Source organism: Polyodon spathula, chromosome 16 (assembly GCF_017654505.1).
Source record: "Polyodon spathula isolate WHYD16114869_AA chromosome 16, ASM1765450v1, whole genome shotgun sequence".
Classification (NCBI taxonomy): Eukaryota; Metazoa; Chordata; class Actinopteri; order Acipenseriformes; family Polyodontidae; genus Polyodon; species Polyodon spathula.
This window is the reverse complement of record NC_054549.1, coordinates 22,473,841-22,497,449: the sequence shown is the minus strand read 5'-3', so window position 1 is coordinate 22,497,449 and position 23,609 is coordinate 22,473,841. Positions and strand designations below refer to the sequence as shown.

The window sequence follows — 23,609 nt, the reverse complement described above, 5'->3', positions numbered from 1 at the left end:
ATTTCACTGAGTCACCACAGGATGACTATTCCTCCATCTCAAACATCTGCTTAAACCTCTCATATACTGGCGCACACCAAGGGGAATGGGGGGAGTTGAAGGTGCATGTTTTCATACAGCCAAACTCCAGTTCATTTCTGTACCAATACACTGGTAAAACTTTGCAGTAGTGGCACTGAAACACTGGGTGTCCAGTATACTGTACAGTGCAGCTCTTTGGTTTCCTATATAGACCAAGCCACCAGTCAGTAGAATCTACGGTTGAACATGCAAAAATAAACATATGCACCTGAAGCTTTTCCCAGCAAATTAAAAAAAAAAAAAAAGTTTTAAAAGAAATGAGAATAGAAAATCTCACAGTGCCTATTCGAGACACTTCCGACGGGCTGCAGGAGAGATCTGGCTGGGTGTGGCAGTTGAACTGAAAGTGCCAGGGTGTGTCTCCCTGACTCGCAACCAAGCCAATCCACAGCTCAGCATCACACGCCGACCCCAAGCCGAATCACAAAATCAACCACTTCCCTGTCTGTTAATGCAATCAAGCAGCTAGCACCACAGCTCTGCTATCTAAAGCAGCCATTTACTCTCATCATTGCAGACATCCGAGTAAATACCATTCCATTCAAAATGACTGCATAGGAAAAATAACTTCACCCCTAATGATCTGTGTCCATTGCTTCTAAGACAATTAAACAGTTCTAGGATAAATATTCTAACAAACATTATGCATTGAGTGGCAAATTAATTTATATATCCATTCATAAATGGTTTTATGAAAAAGACAATATGAAATAGAAACCAATAAATGCCAACTCAAACTTAACACCCACTCTGCTGCACAGAACAGTCTCACTCCTTTCTTTAATAGAGGTATCCAGCTATGGCCAAAAGTTTTGAAATTACCCCCTAGAGAATCTTAAATACAAAATGACTTAATTGAAGTCGCCATTTGTCAATTAATTGGCTTTGACAAAGCAGCTGAACAAACCACAAGGATCTCCATGTCTCAAACTTCAATTTCAATTCCTTTGAATATATAAAAGTGCTAGGCTTATTTGTGCCTTTTTTCATGTTAAAGATATGCTGTACAGTGCTGCTAACAATATCAACAACAAAAAAGCATGGCTAATTGAACCCCCACTCCAAGAATTCTTTTCATTCTTGAGATTTTTAAGTAGAGACTGGGTGCAGTCAGGAGCAGAAGAAAATGAAGGATTGAGGCGGACGACAGGCACATCTGCAGGGCGCTACAGCGGGAAGCCAGGGAGTGCTCTTGCAGTAAACTTGTGCAGCAGCCCTTTAACAATCACTCATTTAAAAATGAGGGGCATTGAGATGCATGGGAGTCGTAACAAAGAGGAAGATCCGATGACTGGCGGCTTTCGAGAATGGATAACTTAACATCCCCATAGGGTTGAACAATTAAAACTGTTTTCAAAATAAATAAAAAAACACACTGTGGTCAGAGATACAGCCAATGATCTGTTGACTACATCAATAAAAATAACACTGCACACACATCTTTAAAATACCCTAACAGAACACTTACTAACCCGGAGAAAGTCATCTGGGGCATCACAGCTCATCTGGTTCCTAGTAGCTGATTGATCTCAGAACTAAGTCGGGTCTTAAAAGGACACCAGTTACTCAGCATCAACTGCATGACGATGTAACCCGTTCCATTAGAAGTATTGGAGTTTTTATGGTGGGAGGTGGGATTTCCAGACTATTTGGTTAGAAAAGCAGTATTTTAATCCATTGTATTAATTGCAGTTCCCATGGGTTTCAAATATTTATCAGCTTGCACAGTGATTTCTGCGAAATGCAATCAGTACAAAAAGACCAAAATATTTCATTTCTGTTTTGCATCCCAAAGTAATTCTACTCATAACCTACTATAACTGAATCAGGTTACAGACAACATGCAGGGTGGAAAACGTAAACAAACTGGCCTGTCAAGAGGCTTGCACATGCAACGTCATTAGAGAATAACGTTGAGAATTATATTTCAATGCAAAACTTATAAGAAATGTCTTTATAAACTTTGTTGCTTATGTACCTTGAAGGAAAAAAAAACAATTATTAAATTGGTAAACACCAGATTCTACCATATAATCTAAAATTTGTAAGAAATGGTCGAACCGAATGCATTAGTTTCGAATAGACATTTGTTTTGGGGAGTTCTACAGCATGTCTAGCCAGAAAGTCTGCAAGAATGAACTAGCGCCTCCCCGCCAGAAGAATAAAAATCCCTTTTAAAAATTAAAAGTAATCTCTACACAGTGGCTGCATTAAGTCCCAGTTCCCACGTACAACTCAAAATGTCACCGCGGTTTTCGATTGTAACACGTTGCCTCTCCCCTCCTAAATTTACATTTACTCTCTACAAGTTTAGTTGCATCAAATAAATAAAGCTACATGCAAGTGTGGTACAAAAAACAAAAAAAATGAAAGTGTCCCCTTTTGTTTCTTAAAAGAATATGGAAGGTACGGTATAAGCAAAATCGCAGAGTTGCGCAATCCTCTCAAGCTAAGGAAATTTGCAGTTTGGCATGGCGTGCATATGGAAAAATAACCTTAAAACACAACAGGTAAACCAGACGTCATTCAATTACAGGCTATTTTAGCTGCGCTTAATAAAACTCCCCGCGTGTTACGCGATAAAAGTTTTTTTTCCGTAACGTGACCTTGCTCGCTTGCTTATAAAATATATCTATATATATATTAGATTTAACATATATACATATATATATATATATATATATATATATATATATATATATATATATATATATATATATATATATATATATACACACACACACACACACTGTCGTGTTCAGAGCCAAGTCGTAAAGCAGCAGACTTACACGCTTAGAAAATGTACAGAAAAGTATATGTTGCCGTTGAGTCTGACTCGCACGGTTTATGGTGATTTTTTTTTGCGATTCGCTGCCAAAAAGACCAAGATCTTACAGCTTCTGCCAGCACAGAAATGCACTACTACACAAGTAACTCAGAATCCAGTGGCAAACCTAACAATGGGATTGAATGATCCCATTCACCGACACAAGGGCGACTATTTGCAAATGGAAACTAAACGCAACACCTAAAAACAACCGAGCATTCCATAAACGAGACTTTCAAAAGCAGCACATTCTCTCACAGATTTAGTGGCGAAAGTAAAAATATCCATTAAATGATAAACTTGACAAACACACGAATCGAGAACATAACTCGAAAGCGTCAAACACAAGCACATTTCTTTTGTGGTTAGTGTTACGCTACAGCCCTAGCAATGGAATGATTCCCTTAAAAAAAAAAACCGTTACTTCTGCATTAGTGAAGTATACTTAAACACTGCTGTAGATATGCAATTTAAAATCGACATGCGTCTAGAAAGAATCGAGTTGCTTGTTAAATACAGCGTTAACATTATGTTTTTGAAGACCATTGCCTGCACAACAACTTACTGCACCAAACTTACAAGTAACTATGCGTAACAGAAAACTATATACACATGCTTAAGAAAATAACTAGCTTATAACATTTGCATCAACCTCATAAATACACGGTTTTAAAACTACATGCATTTTTACACACACGTTAAAAACGATGCATTAATTCTGTACATAAGTCAGGCAATATTTTTTATTTTTTTCCCACCCCACCAAACACTAGACTCTGTACTTACCAATGGAGACCAGCTTGATATTCTCTTTGTCCAAGAATTCCAGTGCCACGGACACATTTTCCAGCTGCATCTGCCTGAACGTGGGGCGCTGGTTAAACTTTCGGAACATCTTTTTCTGGCTCAGCACCTCCAGCAAGCCGATGAGCCGAAGCCCATCGCCCAGGTCGGTCTGCAGGTTGGCAATGCGCTTGTTGACGCATTTCAGGTGCTCGTTACACCAGCGGGTGAAGGTGTTCTGTTGGATTTTCTTCCAAGGAGCGTCTTCGGCGAGGTCTTTCTCAGTGGCGGGCATGTCGGCGTCTTTGTCGGCTAGGGCTGCGTTAGATGCGGCGGAGCTAGCAGCGCTCGACTGGTTCAGGCGAGGGTGTGTACTGCTCATTTTTAAAGCTTTTGCCTGGGTGGAGTCGGCCTCACTTCCTCAAATTTGTGAAAGGCTGGGTCTGGTGAAAAAAAAAAAAAAAAAAAAAAAAAACAGACGAGATTTAAAGAGATAGTTATGCCTCCAAAATAAGTACTTTGACCATTTTTGAGTCAATAACGCACTTGAAAATCTGGCTGTAGTTTTGCTACGTCATGTAAAAACATGTATATTAGGAAAATAACACACAAGTGTGAATTATTCTATTAAATATGTATGCTGCTAAAGAATACTGCAAGAAAGTGTACTTTGGTTACTGTGTTATATTGAAAGCGACTGACCTATGAATGCATTTGTTGTAAACTTTATACGACATTCCAATATATCGTGATTATATAATTAGAAATTTAAATAGCATAAAGTCAAGATTTCAGAATGAACCGTAATGTATACTCGGAAGTTTTCCACAGTAAAATCATAGCAAAGTGTATTAAATCATGGGGGGGGGGGGGGGGGGGGGGATGCAAAATTTCTTCTAGATTTTACAATGAATGTTTTTAATAAATGCTATGTTTATATTATAATAGGGGTGGAGGTAAGACTCCCATTGCAAAGCAGTTCGGTCCATTCGTGGTTTTACTATGTAATAAGACACACCTGAGCTTAAAATCTAAACGCTGTGGCTAATCAAGCTGGTAGTAAAACCTGGAATGGATGAAACTGCTGTGCAATAGGAGTCTTATTTCCATCCCTGTATAATCCTGGTTTACAAATTGATATGCAGGCCACATATGAGTGTCACCCTTTGTGTTTATATAGCAGCAAGTGTGCAGTGCAGTCTGGTGTATTGCATACTCAGTACGATTCTACACAGGTTAAATATTGTGCACAGGCAGTCTGATACACAAACAAATGCAGTAGTTTATAAAACATTGCCAGAGGGCCAGTTGTGATGGCTTTTCTGTTACGTGCATTGCAAACGTATTTAAACGCTTAGAAAATTCCCTAGAAATGAATGTGTCTGCCCAGGTACAATAAACTTCCCTTTACAAATGCTGAGAGCTTCTACCCCAAGGCTGGCTTGCAACAATAGCAACAACAATGTCATGCTCTGTGTCATCCAGACTGATTAGTAATGTCTAAATTTTTGGAGTCTGATTCATTTCCTCCCTTTGTGACCAACTGCTAGTTCCCACCCCCTTCAGCCAACTCAAGAACAGACGGCACACTGAAATGTACCCAACACAGCCTCCCAGTCCATCAGCTGTAACCAGTGGGCCACAGTGCATCCCTGCCTTCCAGTCCCTTAGTTCTAATCACTAGACTAGGCTACACTGCTTCCCTCCATCCCAGTCCCTTAGTTCTAACCACTAGACTAGACCACACTGCTTCCCTCCCTCCCAGTCCCTCAGCTCTAACCACTAGACTAGACCACACTGCTTCCCTACCTCCCAGTCCCTCATCTCTAACCACTAGACTAGGCCACACTGCTTCCCTTCCTCCCAGTCCCTCAGCTCTAACCACTAGACTAGACCACACTGCTTCCCTCGCTCCCAGTCCCTCAGTTGAAACAGGGTTGGCACTCCATCTAGTGTAGATTAACTTTAATCGTGCCAGTCACTAAGGACAGCAGCTTGTTGTTGGACAGAAAGGAAATGGTCCAAGGGCAGGCTGGGAAATTGAGTTTTTTCAGGAGTCAGTATAAGACCATATTTCAGGACCTATCTAAAAACACAGGAACATTTATGAACGAGAGGAGGCCGTTCCGTCTATCAGCACTTGTCCGGTCCCTAGTAGCTGATTGATCTCAGAATCCAGTGATTCTGCCTCAACAGCATGACTAGGTAACCCATTCCATCCTCTCATCACTCTCTGTGTGAAGAAGTGTCTCCTTCAGCCACATGACTAGGTAACCCATTCCATCCCCTCACCAATCTCTGTGTGAAGAAGTGTCTCCTTCCCTCTGTACTAAGTTTATCTCCACTCCAACTGTGTGTCCTCTGGTCCTGGTTTCTGTGCTGCGCTTGAAGTCGTTGGGGTTAACTGTCAACTGCTTTTAAGATTTTAAAGACTTCAGTCAAATAGATTCCGCTTAGTATCTTTACAACTAATTTATTTAAACCCTGGATTAGTCTGGTTGCTCTTCTGGTAAATATTCCCCAGCCAAGTCCCCATCTAAGTTTATACACACATGCAGTTTGAAAGGCATGCATTAATGGCAATATTTGAACAGCATGCCTTATATGTCTCCGTATTTTCATTTTGCCATTATTCACATTCATCAGTTTACCTAAACAATACCTCTACCGCAGATACTACTATTAACATAAACAGTATGCAAGCGTTTGGGTTTGGTCCAAAACAGATATAACAAGGACTTTAAAACCATCTATACTAATGCAAGTAGCACCCACTGGAGACTCAATCCTTATGATGTAAACATCTCTGGATTAATTTGGCTAAAAGCTGGAACTGTGAGAAATGAGCTCTTAAACAGACAGAATATCCCATACTAAATAAAACGTAAACATTTTAGACAGAAGCCTTAAATGGGTTTAGCTGACTAAAGATTTAACCCATTAAGTACCAATGTATTTATTTCTTTGTTTTAGATCAGAACCGCAAGCTGTATTTATGTAATTGTGCAAGTTCTAAATCAGTATTTCTTCACAGAACAATGTAATCCTTTGTTTTGGCTACAAACTGCAGCTTCATTTTTTGAGGACAGTCAAGTTAGACGCGCCCATAATCAAAGCAGTGAAATTTCACGCCGGCTACGAGGCTCAACATGCAGAAAATGGAGCCACTTTATCGTCACTGTGGGGAGGAAAAACACCAAGAAATGTATTATTTTCAGGCTAATTTTATATTGAGGCATCATAAAAGCGTCCGAAGGGCCGTATTTTGCAGAATGAACATTTAGACTTAAGTTTTCCAGGTAACAACATGAAAGTTACCAAGACAATATAGTTAAGAGCAAATGAAAATAACAGGTAGACGATGCCAGTTAAAAATATTCCAAAAATTAAAAAGTAGCCTGTCCTCAATGACACTTAATGGTTAAAGCAAAGACTTGTATCCACATTAAAGGCTAATCCTAAGGCTTAAAGGAATGAAGAGAGGCTGTAAGAACTGAATCTATTTAGCCAAAGATGGATTGGTGGGGGTGGGGGCTTGATTGAAGTCTTTGAAGTCATTAAAGTTACACAGAAAGCACAACTCAAAAACCAGGACCAGAGGACACATTTGGAAGTTAAATGGCCTTAGGACAGCGGGAAGGAGAAAGTTCTTCACACAGAGAGTGGGGAGGGGATGGAATGGGTTACCTAGTCACTGAATCACAGGGATCCTTTAAGACCCGACTTGACAAAGTTCTGAGATCAATCAGTAGCTCTCTATTAGAATGCTGTGCCTCAACTTGTCTGACAAACACAGCATCTCTACAGGAATGTGAGTTCTGCTGTCTTGACAACGCCAACCTCACTTAAGACTTAAAAACTTGAAAACAGCATGTCTATTCTGCAAGCAAGTAGTAACAAACCAATTATCCAGTCGCATATGTTTTGACAGGTTTTTGATTATTTTTTTGTATGTTTCTGTATTCTTTCTTCTTTCGCTAATTCTGATTGTTGAGTATAATTTAAATTATAAAATATCAACCAGATGTAAAAAAATATATGTTTAATAGTAGTTCACAAGTATGATTTGCTGGTATTTTTTAATTTAGAGTGCCTTATTATTTTACCCCTGATTTTCTCCCTAATTTTTAATGTCCAAGTATTTGTTGTCCCCGTCGTCCCCCTCACCGCAGCAATTCCCCACACAGCTGCTGCTCAGGAGAACTGAAGGTTCAGCGGGCGTCCTCCGATCCCACGACTGAGCCAGCTTCCTCTTCTACATTCAGAAACTTGAGAGCGGATGTCAGCGAGCTACTGGCCTCTGGAGGACAAAGGCCAGCCCTGCAGGTGTCCGCTCTGAGCTCACTGGGAGCCTGGCAGGAAGGATCCGCTGTAGCGCAATGAGGAGAAACAGTCCCTGACGGTTTTGCCTCCCTAACCCACAGGAGCACCAGAGCCAATTCTACACTCCCTCCGGAATCCCCAGTGAAGACAAGTGACATCGCACAGCCTGGAAACTGCGCTCCCCCGACTGTATGACTCACTCTGCACACCATGCGGCCGTGCCTTTAACAGGGGAGACCCTCGGAGACCCCTGCACTCCCCTAACTGTATGGCTCGCCCTGCACACCACGTGGCCATGCCTTTACCAGGGGAGACCATCATGATATTCCTTTTTATATTTTATAATAAGTACAAAACAAACAAAAACAACACTTTCAGACATAAACCTCACAAAGCCGTATTCACGTTCAGAGAAAGTATGGAGATAAAAAAAATGTCATTATGTCAACAATGATTAAGAGCAAGACTAGGGGTGGGGATTATACTGCCCATGTTTCCACACTCAGACCCCTTATTTACTAAATACACTGGTGTCTTTGAATAGATAATCGTCTCCTCTTTAAAAACATTTCTAAATATTTTAATGAGCAAGATATCTCACAAGTCTCCCAAAATGTTCTCTTTTTCTTAGGAAAGCAGTACACTGGAGATGGGGAGTTTGATAACTTCACTCAGACTACTTACTTGCTAAATATCTTGCTATCCCTGAACAGATAAGTGTTTTCTCTTTACGAATATGCTAACTGTTTCAATGAGCAATCCATCACTAGAACAGAACCCGGAAATGTTCAGTAGAACTGGGGCTGGGGAGTCAGAATGGCAAAAAAATTGTATATTCTGGTAAAAGTACAAGGAGTTAGTGAGCTGAGGTTCATTTTAAAACCAGATGCTGCCTGTAGCTAAAGGGCAAAAGAAAGTTTCCTTTCCTGTAAAACATTTTGACAAGTGGAAATGTGCATGAGGGACGCATCACCCAGCGCTAAGTTTCCCCAATTATATACCTACACAGCTCAATTTTTCACCCCTCCCTTACATTTCTATGATGATTCTTTATTAAGAATACCACCCAATGTATCAAAGAATCGCTGCAAACAAATATGTCGGGAAAAACAACATGGGGCTGAAACAGGCCGGCTTTATTGAGCAATAGAGTGAAGTGATGTAGTAATATCTCCATTAGAGCAATAGATCTTGGAATTGTTCTGAATGATTCAATCTGAGGAAGGTGTAATACAAATTAAAATGGCCACTAGCTATTTGTGCTGTTATCAGTGAGAGGTATGGAGACTGAACTGCTCCCTTCCTTATATTCTAAGGAAAGGGTGCTCCTTCCAGTCCAGGGCAGACTTGAGGCATGGAGACTGAACTGCTCCCTCCCTCACCCCCCTAAGAGAAAGTGTGCTCCCTCCAGTCTAGGGCGGACTTGAGGCGTGGAGACTGAACTGCTCCCTCCCACACCCTCTTAAAAGAAAAGGTGGACCTTCAAGCACCTGAACACCAATCAAAAGAAAGTTGAGATAAACGACGTTTAACAAACAAAACAAGGGGCTCTGCTTTGGATGACTGTTATCAGCCCTCTCTCTCTTTAAAGACTATGACCTCCCAAAAGAATTCTAGCAGCATTCCAATGTGCTCAAGTTTCAGTCTCCAGTCGCATTATAAAGATACAGATTGCCGGTCAAAGTCCATGGGAGTGTTTTTGTATTTGTATTGAGGGTTGTCTTGCATACCTTTAATCATATTTAAGTACCTGGGCAAGATGTGTTAAAATCAGACCGATATCTTGCCTCATAGTGTATATTTTCACAAATATAGAGAAATGTTGTCTGCAAAAGTGATACCGATCAAGATTGTTTTTTTTTTTGTTTTTTTTTTAACTTATCAAGACCATGGTGTGATATGCATTCTTAATGTATGAATATCTACAGCTGTGGCCAAAAGTTTTGCATCACCTATAATTTTATTATTGAGACATAATTAAAAAAAAAAAAAAAAAAAAAAAAAAAAAAAACTACATGATCAGAATTTAGATCTTTTATTCAACATCATGCAATCGAAGAAACTACAAAATGGTCAAAAGTCTACCAGAATGCTATAATAGTAATACAGTAGTATTTCATGTTAGATTTTGAAATGTCACATTTTACAATGTCAGTTTTTTCATTAAGTGTATAGGAAAACTACAAAGCGGTGTGTAATTCAATATGTTAACGTAACATTATTCATGTTCCTTTCGACATTATGAAGCAAGTTTTATTGCACAGGGTGATGCAAAACTGTTTTCAGACTTTCTGAAATTCAAAGAAATTCAACTCGACGATGTAAACAAATCTGACAGCCAGGATTTAAACTGTATTATGGAGCAGTGAGCAAGCCAGAGAGCTATACGCTTTGAGAACTATGAGCTATAAACTCAAAAACATTTTCTGTTATTTATTCATGTCATTTATTTATTTACTTATCCTGTATGAGCTCTATTTAAACAAAATATAAAAGTCAATATTTATTTACTTCTGCTGTATCAGCTATATTTAAACAAAATATATAAAGTGTTTACTATACAAACTTGCCTCACTTATTTTATTGAGTGATTCTTATATTAAATATATACTGCAGATTTCGCCAGTCAGTTTATATAGCGCCTTTCACAGTGGACCACCATCACAAAGCACTTTACAAGATATAAAACTAGGGTGTGTGAGCTATGCATCTGCTGTAGAGTCACAAGAAGGTAAAGTGACTTGCTCAAGGTCACACAATGAGTCTGGTTGAGCTGGGATTTGAACTGAGGACTAGCTGGTTACAAACCCGTTCCTTTAACCACTGGACCACATACCTTCCTAATATAGCGTAGCGTGCATGGGGGTAGGCAGCAGCAGGGCTGGTAGGTGACGTAATCACAAACAGACATAAGCGGTATCGGCTCTATGCTTCAGTGCGAGAGGTCCCGGGTTCGCGCCCGCCCTCCGCATGTGTGTGAATTGCCTCGCCCTGTGTGATGCGCCTGCCTGCGTTCACCTATTTCGCTACAATATAGTAGGAGAGTCCAGCTTTGACTATCTATTACGGGCAAATGTCCAGCATACAAATATATGGAAGGGGTCATTTGCCCACAGCAATGTGTCTTAATTACTTTGCAAACAGGCAATACAAATACATGGTTACATTCACATTATTGCTGTTATCTATTAACTATAGGCTTTTTTCTATATAAAACCTCACATCCAGAACTCAGCTCAAGTAAAGCAAGTACCTGAGTGCAATACGATACAATGAGCTATTGTTTACCAGATGTGGCGCTGTAACAAGTATATATGCCTGTCATTCTTCTTGGTACAGTATAACATGCACATGAATGGCTGTATTGTCTTTCAAACTAGCCTTTAACTATCTCCCCAGCTTCATGACAGTTAATCGTTTGGATGTTCAGCGCTAGTCAACTCTAACACACTGCCAGTCTCTCAATTCTAAACCTGAAAAAAAAAAAAAAAAAAAAAAAAACAACAATTCTCACGATTACAGTTTGTGTTCAAACTGGATTTAAAATAGCAAACGCTTTAATTCTAAGTAAATTTCACTTCTAACGCTGAACCCTTCTCAGGAACCCTCTCAGCGACGCAACTTGGTATCTGTATTTGAGTAACCCTACCGCGCCCTTTTTTTTTGCAAACCCACCGCAAGATTAGCAAGACAGCGACTAAAACCACGACCTACTTTTTGGAAACGTCAGCCGCGTGCAAACACTAGCTTTTTTTTTTTTGTGCAAGAGAATGAGAAACTCTGATTGCAACTCCATTCTCAGCTGCAGGACAGAACGCATCCTCCTTTACAAACGCTGCTAATTAACTCTGCAGTATTTGAAGTTAACTAAACGACTAATTCGATTTCTCTGAATTAACAATAAACATCTTAAAGCAAGGTTTCACAATCATTTACCTAATATATATATATATATATATATATATATATATATATATATATATAATATATATATATATATAGATATAAATTTATTTACGCACCATATAAATTTTATGCTGTATAGATGTAATATAAATGTATAATAAATAACATAATTATATTCTACAATGTTATTTTAAATGATATATTTTAGTTTAGGGCAATGCTTCCCAAGCCCGGTCCTCGACCCGCCTGTGTTCTCTGTTTTTCATTCCAACTGAGCCCTCAATTACTTAACTAGACCCTTAATTTGTTTAATTAGACCTTTTTAAATTGTTCTCAGCTACTAAATAGCTGCAGAGTTACTTGTTATGATATGTTTTAGCTAACTTGAAATCTGCAACTGTTTAAGAGCTAAAATCAAGTAAAAAGGTCTAATTAAGCAAATCCTTAGTTCGATTAAGGGTTTAGTAATTGAAAGCCAGAAGACTGGTGGTCTGGGGTACCAGGCTTGGGAAACCCTCTTACGTGCATCTAACATATCGATAGGGTAAAACCAATACAATTGTATAGGCCTATATAATTGTCCAAAACACGGTAAGTTGTTTAATGACCGTAGACATTCAGTCAAAGTAAATCTAAACTATGTGTTCAATGGTCAAACAGCAACATTTTGCACTTGTACTTACAGCAATATTTGAAATAACTCAGAATCCACTAATATTGTTTCATGTGAAACAGCCTAATGCAAGGCTAATGCAATTAATATCACTTAAAATATACATATAATGTAAACTCAATTAACTGGCCAAGAATACCACAATAAAAAACGATATATGCAGGATTTAAAAAGAAATACATCCATCAATTGATTCATCGATCTGACATACACCCTACATTATTTGATAAAATGTCCTAGTTCAAATGATTTTTTAGAATACACAGAAAATGATAACACAGCCCTAACATACAGCCGCAGAGCCTCATACAGCATGAGAGTAACTGACACACACTCTAGATTGTACCATTAACTACAATTCCTGCATAGCTGTAATGAGTACCGTGCAGTTGAAGAACCGTTAATGGCATGTACAACTCTGGCGAAAGGTTTAGCATCACAAAATATAATACATTATGCTTCATAAAGTCGAACGGAACCTGCTGAATAATGTTACGTTCGCATATTCAATTACAGATCGATTTAAAGTTTTCCAAATACTTAACGAAAAGTTGAAAAATGTGCCATTGTCTCAATCCTAAATCCTAAAATTCTTAATGCAAAACATATGGCCATAGACTTAACCATTGCTTTTAACTATATCGCAATACTGTGTTGTAACCGGGGAGTCTAACTCAAAAAGGATACAGGATCGATTAGCAAGTCTTCTCTACTAGACAGGAAAAAAATAAAAAAATAAGGATAGGCTCCTGCCCAAACTTTTCAGATGATCTGGAGACGCTGGGGGGCGCAACACGCAACCACAAAACACATCCAGCGACAGAGAAAAGTCGGATTCATATTTTGCCATATTTGGGTAAGACCCGTTTAATTAAATTCAAATGACGAATTAACTGACACTAATGCAATAACTCTGCTCCAGCCCTGCGAAGCAAAATCAAAATTAAAAACGTACATGAAACTGCATTCACAATTCTAGTTTCCCCATGACAGCACGTTTTGCTGGTCACTGATATTATTAACTGTGCAGTATCTGTCCTAAGCAAAGCCACACAGCAGCGTTCCTGCAGCACAGCCACTAATGTTAGGTGTTATGCACAAGACAGCAGCTCGAGCACCGCTTTATGTAAAACGCAACTTCAACCATAAATGTGTTACAAAAAGTGCATTTGTTTTAAACCATGAATGCAGTTATCCATTGTATGCATTTATCGTATTTTCTAATAATAATAATAATAATAACAATAATAACGCTCTTAGTCTCACAAACTTTTGTGAAACGTGTATATAATCCACAAGTTCGATATTTCAGACTTTCCTGGCGACAGTAATTTGCATCAAAACAAGAGAAAACAAACACAAACAACGTCAAAATCAATTCTGTAGTCTCCATATATTGTAATACAATAGATGACACCAACAACATATAATAAAATATCGTTGAAGGCATTAGATGAAAGCTGATCGTGTGTAAAACTTACTTTTTCTGCCTCTAAAGTTTTTTTTTTTTTTTTTTTTTTTTTTTTTCTGTGAGAGAAGATGTACCGAACAAGCTGTGTCTGTGGTGGAGAACTCTGCAAAGTTGTAGGTCCCGAGTCCCGGCTGTGCTGGGAATGAGTTTACATTTACCACAGAGCAGCGAATGACTCTCTCTCTCTCTCTCTCTCTCTCTCTCTCTCTCTCTCTCTCTCTCTCTCTCTCGCTCTCTCTCTCTCTCTCTCTCTCTCTCTCTCTCTCTCTCTCTCTCTCTCTCTCTCTCTCTCTCTCTCTCTCTCTCTCTCTCTCTCTCTCTCTCTCTCTCTCTCTCTCTCTCTCTCTCTCTCTCTCTCTCTCTCTCTCTCTCTCTCTCTCTCTCTCTCTCTCTCTCTTTTGGGCTGATTTAAAAATCCTTAATTGGTAAAATATCAATGTGAAGTTTTTTTCCCTCACTCGCTGTTGCAGAGCTGACGCGATGTAAGACCCCGCCTTTCGATTTTAAAGGTATGATGTCATCCTGTTCGGCACTCATGCGGTACAGCCCTGCAACGGTCCCTGGCTTGTCAGCTTTCTATTGTATACATTATTAATGTATTGAATATGGACCCCCGTCCTCTTAAGAGCATACTGTATGAAGGCTATGTAGTTGGGTTGAGTAGCTCAGTGGTTAGGGTGCAGGGCTGCAGTGTGGAAGGCAATGGGTTTGAGGAGCTCAGTGGTTAGATAAAGAAAGCACTGGGCTGCAGTGTGGAAGGCAATGGGTTTGAGGAGCTCAGTGGTTAGATAAAGAAAGCGCTGGGCTGCAGTGTGGCAGGCAGTGGGTTTGAGGAGCTCAGTGGTTAGAGAAAGCGCTGGGCTGTTAGCTAGCTAACTTCTAAACAATGCATGCCATAATGCTGCTAAACCCTGGAAATGAGGGCGCAGCCTGGAAAGTCCCCGTTTGAAGCCCTCAGGGTATTACATTGTTATGAACAGATGGTGTTACCCAACTAGAGCATATATCATGTAGCAAAACAGAAACAGCATGACTTCTAGAAGACATGGGTAGGCTGTATTCTTTCATGGTGAAACAGAAATGGCTTATTTCACTGCACTTCATGGTCTAAAACAAGATATTTCAAGTTACCATTTAAATAGAATATTTATTAAAGCAAGTTCACTTTCTCTAGAGCTATTTTCCAGCAATTCTTGTACTTAGACATAGTTACAATGTTATTATGCATAGCTACAATGTACTTCATGTGTTAATCTTTTTGCATAACTGTAAACCTCGACCTAACCCCTCAACCTGAACCCTTTTCAGATACAATTTTGCAATTGTGTACCTACATATCACAAACAAATGTGTACACATACACATTGTGACTGTGCATAATCACATTGTAATGATGTGTAAGAAGTAGTACATGTGTATTTGCTAAGTAACTACTATGTGAATGGCACAGTAATTAGAGACACTCTATGGAAAGTGTTACCAGGGCCTGCACGGTCATGCAGTGTGGTTTACACGACTAGCTGCAAGATGTTTATCTACAGCAGAAACATATGGTGTGAAGTGCTTTGAAAGATTATGTTGATATCCATTACCGCCCATATAAACAGCTGTGTATGATACATGCTAACTCACATTTGGTATGCAATAACAATCTAATGTTTAATACAGCCCTCTGAAATGTGTTTATAATATACAGCACTAGACCCTGATATTGATCCGATCCAGCCCTCTCAAATGTCTTTATAATATACAGCACTAGACCCTGATATTGATGAGATCCAGCCCTCTGAAATGTCTTTATAATATACAGCACTAGACCCTGATATTGATGCGATCCAGCCCTCTGAAATGTTTTTATAATATACAGCACTAGACCCTGATATTGATGAGATCCAGCCCTCTGAAATGTCTTTATAATATACAGCACTAGACCCTGATATTGATGAGATCCAGCCCTCTGAAATGTCTTTATAATATACAGCACTAGACCCTGATATTGATGCGATCCAGCCCTCTGAAATGTCTTTATAATATACAGCACTAGACCCTGATATTGATGAGATCCAGCCCTCTGAAATGTCTTTATAATATATAGCACTAGACCCTGATATTCTGAACTTTTTATTTATTTTTTATAAAAAAAAGTATATTATTTTACTCTGAATAAAAACATTTTCAGCTTGTAATATTTTTTGGTAACCCTTTATTTTGATTGTCATAAATAGGTCTCTGCGTGTTTTTTTTTTTTTTTTTTTTTACTGGAGCTGACACTACCAATCTCAAAAAACACACACAACATACATATGATATATGAGCTCCAATGGCTGTCTAATGCTAGATACACACATGCATAGTGTATATAGTGACTGTTTATTAACACAGAACTAAACTTCAGAAAATAGTTAATTGCATATTAATTAAATACTTATTTATGACACTCAAAAAAGTATTACCTATTTTTTAATCAATACTTTACAAAAATGGAAAAATAACCAATGTAGCAAATTAAAATGACACTATCTGACTTACGCATCAAAAAACAATATTAAAAAGACAACACTTATATAGTACATATAAATCAACTGCCAACATGTCCTGATTACATCTGAATTACATTTTGAATTAAAATTAGTACAGTAATATTCAACAGATATAAACATAACGTTACACTTTAAGAGCAGACGAGATCAGTCAGCTACTATGTCATTCCTACATGGACGAGCACTGACTGGGCTTGAATGATTGTACATGTTCTTATAGAACTTGTTAAATTTTATTTTATTTTATTATTATTATTATTATTATTATTATTATTATTATTATTATTATTATTATTATTATTATTATTAATTAGCAGGTGCTTTTACCCAAAGCGACTTGTAGAGACTAGGGGGTGAACTATCCATCAACAACTGTCTCAGCCAAAGGACAGCGCACATGGAGGTGAAGTGACTTGCTCAGGGTCACACGCAATGAGTCAGTGGCTGAGCCGGGATCTGAACATCCTGTTAACGAGCCCCTTTCTTTAGACACTGGACCACCAAGCCTCCTTATTTATGATTAAACCCACGATTAGCTATTGCAACATCATAAAAACAGTTTACCACTTCAGATGAGGTAGTAATTGAAGACAATGCAAATTCACCAACTCGGAACATTAAAATGCAACTACAAATAGGTAACTAATCTTAGAAAAAATGTATTGTGATAGTTCATTGAAAAGTGTTGTCATTACTCTCGGAATTGAGATTTTAGAGATATAGTAATGACTGCTGCGATTGTTCAGCTGCTTTCATTTGAAGCCAGTTTAAACTGACTGACAGACAGCGACTTCAATCTCAGTCATTTGTTGCCGTTGTGAGAAGCTCATTTAACAGAACACTGCAAATTGCCATTTTGATCAACAGTGTGTTGGAATTGATTAAAGGAGAACTGGGAACTAATTTTAAAAAGGAATTGGAATTGAAACACAGGAATTGGCCTCAGCCCTGATTACTAGCTTTTTGATATGTGTCACCAAGATATAACTAGGCATCCCGCCCTTCCTCTAAAAGTGTTGAAACCCTATCTTTAATATTAGGCTGGAATCTCCCTCCAATACCACCCATAGACTGACTAAAGCTATGGCCAAAAGTGTTCCATCACCCTACAGAATTAACAAATTTTGTTTCATGAAGTCGAATTTAAACCTGCTGAATAATGTTACCTTAACATACTGAATTACACACCGCTTTGTACTGCTATTATTGCTTCTGGTGGACGTTTTGTAGTTACTTTGCTAAACTTTTGGCCATAGCTGTATGTGTTGCAGTGGCTGCCTGGCTGTGACCTCGGTTAATTGAGGTCAGTCGAAGTCCAGAAGATCTGGGAAGTCCAGTTGCTCGGTCGCCCACCAGAACAGCAAAATTCCCAACAGGGTGACCAGGAAAATCCGTAAGAACATCAGCAAGGGGCTGGAACCCTGGAAGAACAAAGAACAGAATTAACTGGACCTAATAAAATAATTCCACACACTGAGTGGGTCTTGAATTGATGTTACAGATCTTTGATTCCAGACCATGGTTCAGACAGCCTCATGTCTCTGAGTGTGGTCTGGTCTAGTGGTTAGAGCTGAGGGACTGGGAGGGAGGGAAGCAGTATGGCCTAGTCTAGTGGTTAGAGCTGAGGGACTAGGAGGTAGGGAAGCAGGTGGCCCAGTCTAGTGGTTAGAGCTGAGGGACTCGGAGGGAGGGAAGCAGTGTGGTCTAGTCTAGTGGTTAGAGCTAAGGGACTGGGAGGGAGGGAAGCAGTGTGGTCTAGTCTAGTGGTTAGAGCTAAGGGACTGGGAGGGAGGGAAGCAGTGTGGCCTAGTCTAGTGGTTAGAGCTGAGGGACTGGGAGGGAGGGAAGCAATGTGGTCTAGTCTAGTGGTTAGAGCTGAGGGACTAGGAGGTAGGGAAGCAATGTGGCCTAGTCTAGTGGTTAGAACTGAGGGTTTATTTGGTAGGAAAAATGAGATAACAGGACACCTAATTGTTTTTAACGGAAGATCATGGTCATGTTGATTTTTCAATTAGGAAATGAACAGTGACTCAACAGGGAAGTGGTTCCTTTGTTCAGTTAGTGTGTTTTGTAACAGCAGCTTGAGCAAAGCCCTGTTGTTGAACTCTCCTGGGCGTTGATGGGCAGGAAGCCAATGGTCAGCAACTGCTAAAAAATGCAGTGTGTGTCCCGAACAGGCAAGACCAGCTACAGAGGAGCACAAACAACCAAACCGAGCCTCCAATCTAATCTGAGATCACAGCTCTGGACAAAAGTTTTGCATGACGAGAATTTTTGGATTGAGATATAATATTATATATATATATATATATATATATATATATATATATATATATATATATATATATATATATATTTGAACATAATTGAAATTGTTTATTTCACATCTTACAATCAAAAAAACTGCAAAATGATACTGCAAAAGTCTACTGGAAGCCATAATAGTAGTACAGTATTTCATGTTAGATTTTTAAAGTGTCACATTTTTTCAATTTTTGTCAGTTTTGCATTAAAGGGCACATAAGGACCTTCTGTAGTTCTGAGTGGTCCATGCAGGTACATGGGAAGCCATCTTGAGGCAAGGAATGCAATTTAAAAGTTTTAAAAAAAGTGGTCAAAATGTAAAACAATAAAAATGTAAATAATACACACACCTTGCGTAAACAGTTGTAGCAACACATGGGAACATGTAACACAATAAAATAAAAAACGTCCTTATGTGCCCTTTAAGTATGTGGGGAAACTACAAAGCGGTGTGTAATTCAATATGTAATAAGGTAACATTATTCAGCAGCTTTCATTCGACTTTATGAAGCACAATTAATTCATTCTATAGGAGATGCTAATCTTTTGGCCAGAGCTGTATTACTGCCTGAGGGGCTGGGAGGGAGTAAAGCTGTATGGCCTAGTCATTTTGCACCAGTCTTCACTAAACTGTTAACACACACTCTTAGCCTCCTACAGGCACTTTGGATTGTATTTGGCTATGTGATGAACTCTGGGTTTTACTGCATTGTGAATGTGGTTCTGTATTTCTCAGGTTGGGCGTTTATTAAAAAATAGCTGTCCTCTCTCTCACTCACTCACACTTTCTCTCTTAGCAGCTTCAACCCTATTTAGGAAATTTCTTGTGGCTTTTTTAAAGACAATGTTAACCTTAGTTTGACACTCCCCTGTAATGTGAAACGTTCCTGCTTTTGGCCTGCTCCCAGTAAACAACCTCCCCTTTGAGAGATGGCCTGTGCTGTGAAACAACCTCCCAGCGAGGGTCTGAAGCAATGACGTCGACACAAACCAGATCCCATTGTAGAAACCTCATAGTAGCATTCCTGGCATAGAGATCCGTTTACAAGCAACTGAGGGACTGGGAGGATGGGAAGCAGTGTGGCCTAGTCTAGTGGTTACAGCTGAGGGACTGGGAGGGAGGGAAGCAGTGTGGCCTAGTCTAGTGGTAGGAGCTGAGGGACTGGGAGGGAGGGAAAGCAGTGTGGCCTAATAGTTAGAGCTGAGGGACTGGGAGGGAGGGAAGCAGTGTGGCGTAGTTTATTGATAAATATACTGATTGATAATTGAACACATTTACAAATATAAAACTGCCTTAAATCGTTACATTTCGTTTTGAACTTTAGTAGCTCATCTAGTGCAGGGAGGTGTCGCACCACACCCTGTTGCTCTATATTAGGCAGCATCGTTGAGGCTGACAGAACACTGGACCTCACCCAAATAAGGCGAATGGGAGTTCTATTTTGAGGTTTTGTGGTTTCACAAACTTAAGATAAACACGCTGCATTCACAGCTAATATCAGTTATTATATCAGTGCCTCTTCATTTGACTGAGCCTGTATTATGAGCTTGTAAATTTGACCACACTCTTATAGCAAACATGTTGTTTCCATTTTAAAACATCATATTTTGGGACTACATTACGTGTCAATGTGCTTCTTTCACAGGAACTATGTTATACTTGCATTTCCCGGGCCATTTCACCTTAGCAGTGTTTTCTGGGTCCTGTTACTGGCTGAAAGCATGTCAGTCAATAGGGGAAACAGCCAATTTCACACTCCAGGTGAGCAAGCAGGTGCAACGCGAATCGAAAGCAGGGCTTGCAAACGGAGATTTCTTTAACCAAGTGTAGTACCAGAAATGTAAAACAGAAGATCTTCTGAAACTTGGCAGTTAACAGCTGTCATGATGTTTCAGCGAAGAACATAAGAAAATAATAAAAGTTACGAATGAGAGGATGCCAATCTGCCCACCTGAGCTCGTCCGGTTTCTAGTAGCTGATTGATCTCAAAACTTTGTCAAGTTGGGTTAAAGAATCTAAGTGATTCTGCCATAACAACATGACTAGGTAACCCATTCCATCCCCTCACCTCTCTCTGTGTGAAGAAGTGTCTCCTTCAGCAACATGACTAGGTAACCCATTCCATCCCCTCACCTCTCTCTGTGTGAAGAAGTGTCTCCTTCAGCAACATGACTAGGTAACCCATTCCATCCCCTCCCCACTCTCTGTGTGAAGAAGTGTCTCCTTCAGCAACATGACTAGGTAACCCATTCCATCCCCTCACCACTCTCTGTGTGAAGAAGTGTCTCCTTCAGCAACATGACTAGGTAACCCATTCCATCCCCTCCCCACTCTTTGTGTGAAGAAGTGTCTCCTTCAGCAACATGACTAGGTAACCCATTCCATCCCCTCACCACTCTCTGTGTGAAGAAGTGTCTCCTTCAGCAACATGACTAGGTAACCCATTCCAATCCCTCACCACTCTCAGTGTGAAGAAGTGTCTCCATCAGCAACATGACCAGGTAACCCATTCCATCCCCTTTCCACTTAATTTCAAACTTTGTGCCCTCTGGTCCTGGTTTCTGTATTGTATTGGTTAGGGTTAACTTTGTCGACTCCTTGTAAGATATTAAAGATTTCAATAAAATAAATCTCTCATGGAAAGCCATGCATTTGGATTGTCTTGTACTTAGTACACCTGGAGGGTGAAATCGTCCCCACCCCTTCACTGGCTTCTTTCCTGCGAGAAACCAATGAGCTGCGTCCCCTATTGACTGATATGCTTTCAGCCAGTAAGATGACCCAGAAGACACTGCAGGAGTGAAATGAAAACTGAAGTAAAGCAGTGACTGCCTGTCTCCACGGCCCGTCTAGATCCCAGCTCAAATAAAAGGCAAGTGATTTATTACAGTATATTGGGCTCCGAAATTCTCAAGGTGTGTTAGAAAACAAACAGGGGAGGTGCGTTTAACTTTCCAGTGCCAAGGAAACCCATTGTTTGTTTGTATAATAATGAACCTCTGATGTCATTTTGCTCTTAGCAGATGATGTAGTAATACCATTCCTCATTGCTGATTGCAGCATTTAATCCATTATGCATCATGGTAGTCATGCATTAACAATCACACACACCCTGTTGCTCACCTCCGTGATATGGTATTGAGATAACAACTCCCTAAATCTACTGTATGCAGCTACACATTATAAAAAATGTGAGAACACTGATAAACGAAAGATGGACATCGGCGCTCGTCCAGTTCCTAGTAACTGATTGATCTCAGAGCTTTGTCAAGTCACGTCTTAACAGATGCCAATGATTCAGCATCAACAGCATGACTATGTTACCCATTCTATCCCTTCCCCACTCTCTGTGTGAAGAAGTGTCTCCTTCAGCAACATGACTCGGTAACCCATTCCATCCCCTCCCCACTCTAAGTGTGAAGAAGTGTCTCCTTCAGCAACATGACTAGGTAACCCATTCCATCCCCTCCCCACTCTCTGTGTGGAAAAGTGTCTCCTTCAGCAACATGACTAGGTAACCCATTCCATCCCCTCCCCACTCTCTGTGTGAAGAAGTGTCTCCTTCCCTCGGTCTTAGTTCTATCACCACATAATTGACCCTTAATGCACACTTTGGGACAGACACATTGGTGAATAGAGCCTGCTGTCTGCAGCTTTAAAATGTTTTGTGAAGGATTGTTGTTTTGTGAAGGATGTTGATCTGCATTGACCATGTCATTCCTGAGGGGCTCCAGTTTTGTTTGAATCTGCCCTGAGTTTAGTCTAAGTCGTGCAATGCTGGAGGTCATGTCAGTGTTATCAGCTGTCCACTGACTGCAAAGAACAAAAACAAACACAGTGACACGCTCCATTCACCCACTGTTTGTGTGAATAAGCCTGCCTTGAAAACGCTGAATTGAATTACTTTATATGTTTACTTTAATTGTGGCTTCAGAGACAATTGCACTGTATTTTTTTTTTTTACTTGCAAGATTAAAATAATTAGAGCTGACAATAAAATCCATAAATCTTACTGTCTGTGCACTCCCTACCAAGATATGCAGTTTGCTATGTCGCAAACATTTTCATCTCAAAATATCTGCTATTACACCAGGTTAAAGAAATCTACACTACTCTACACTAAGTCAAAAGTCCCTAACCAGTCAGCTGCAGCGTCCATTGACTGACATGCTTTCAGTCAGTAAGATGACAGTAACATGGCCCAGAAGTCCCAGATGTCTTTTTTAAAAAGAAAATACGTATAAAAGGAGATGACACGGTTAAACCGAAGCAATACTTCAAGTGCAGCACAGAAACCAGGACCAGAGGGCACACATTGGAAATGAAGTGGAGATAGACTTAGGACAGAGGGAAGGAGACACTTCTTCACACAAAGAGTGGCGAGGGGATGGAATGGGTTACCTAGTCATGTTGCTGAAGGAGACACTTCTTCACACAGAGAATGGTGAGGGGATGGAATGGGTTGCCTAGTCATGTTACTGAAGGAGACTCTTCTTCACACAGAGAGTGGTGAGGGGATGGAATGGGTTACCTAGTCATGTTGCTGAAGGAGACACTTCTTCACACAAAGAGTGGGGAGGGGATGGAATGGGTTACCTAGTCATGTTGCTGAAGGAGACACTTATTCACACTTAGAGTGGTGAGGGGATGGAATGGGTTACCTAGACATGCTGTTGAGGCAGAATCACTGGGATCCTTTA

The 23,609-nt window shown here is 39.8% G+C and overlaps 2 protein-coding genes across 2 annotated transcripts in view; both read right to left on the bottom strand.

Annotated features, from left to right (window-relative positions):
- Nucleotides 1-3,662: 3,662 nt before the first annotated feature.
- zgc:165653 (uncharacterized protein LOC100006671 homolog) lies at nucleotides 3,663-14,232 on the bottom strand. The gene is made up of 2 exons (XM_041274955.1): nucleotides 14,075-14,232; nucleotides 3,663-4,134 (listed from the first exon to the last, which is right to left on the bottom strand). The coding sequence occupies exon 2, from the start codon at nucleotides 4,071-4,073 to the stop codon at nucleotides 3,678-3,680; it is 396 nt and encodes a 131-aa protein (XP_041130889.1). The 5' UTR covers nucleotides 4,074-4,134; nucleotides 14,075-14,232; the 3' UTR covers nucleotides 3,663-3,677.
- A 2,660-nt stretch (nucleotides 14,233-16,892) lies between these two features.
- Nucleotides 16,893-23,609, bottom strand: part of LOC121328360 (FK506-binding protein 5-like) — a 29,479-nt gene continuing 22,762 nt past the window's right edge. The window contains exon 7 of the mRNA XM_041272983.1: nucleotides 16,893-18,025. Coding sequence (XP_041128917.1) covers nucleotides 17,909-18,025 — 117 coding nt within the window. The 3' untranslated portion in view covers nucleotides 16,893-17,908. The remainder of the gene's footprint in view (nucleotides 18,026-23,609) is intronic.

What these genes read in the sequence shown, in the direction of transcription:
- zgc:165653 (XM_041274955.1), bottom strand. Translation starts at nt 4,073, where the DNA reads ATGAGCAGTACACACCCTCGCCTGAACCAGTCGAGCGCTGCTAGCTCC.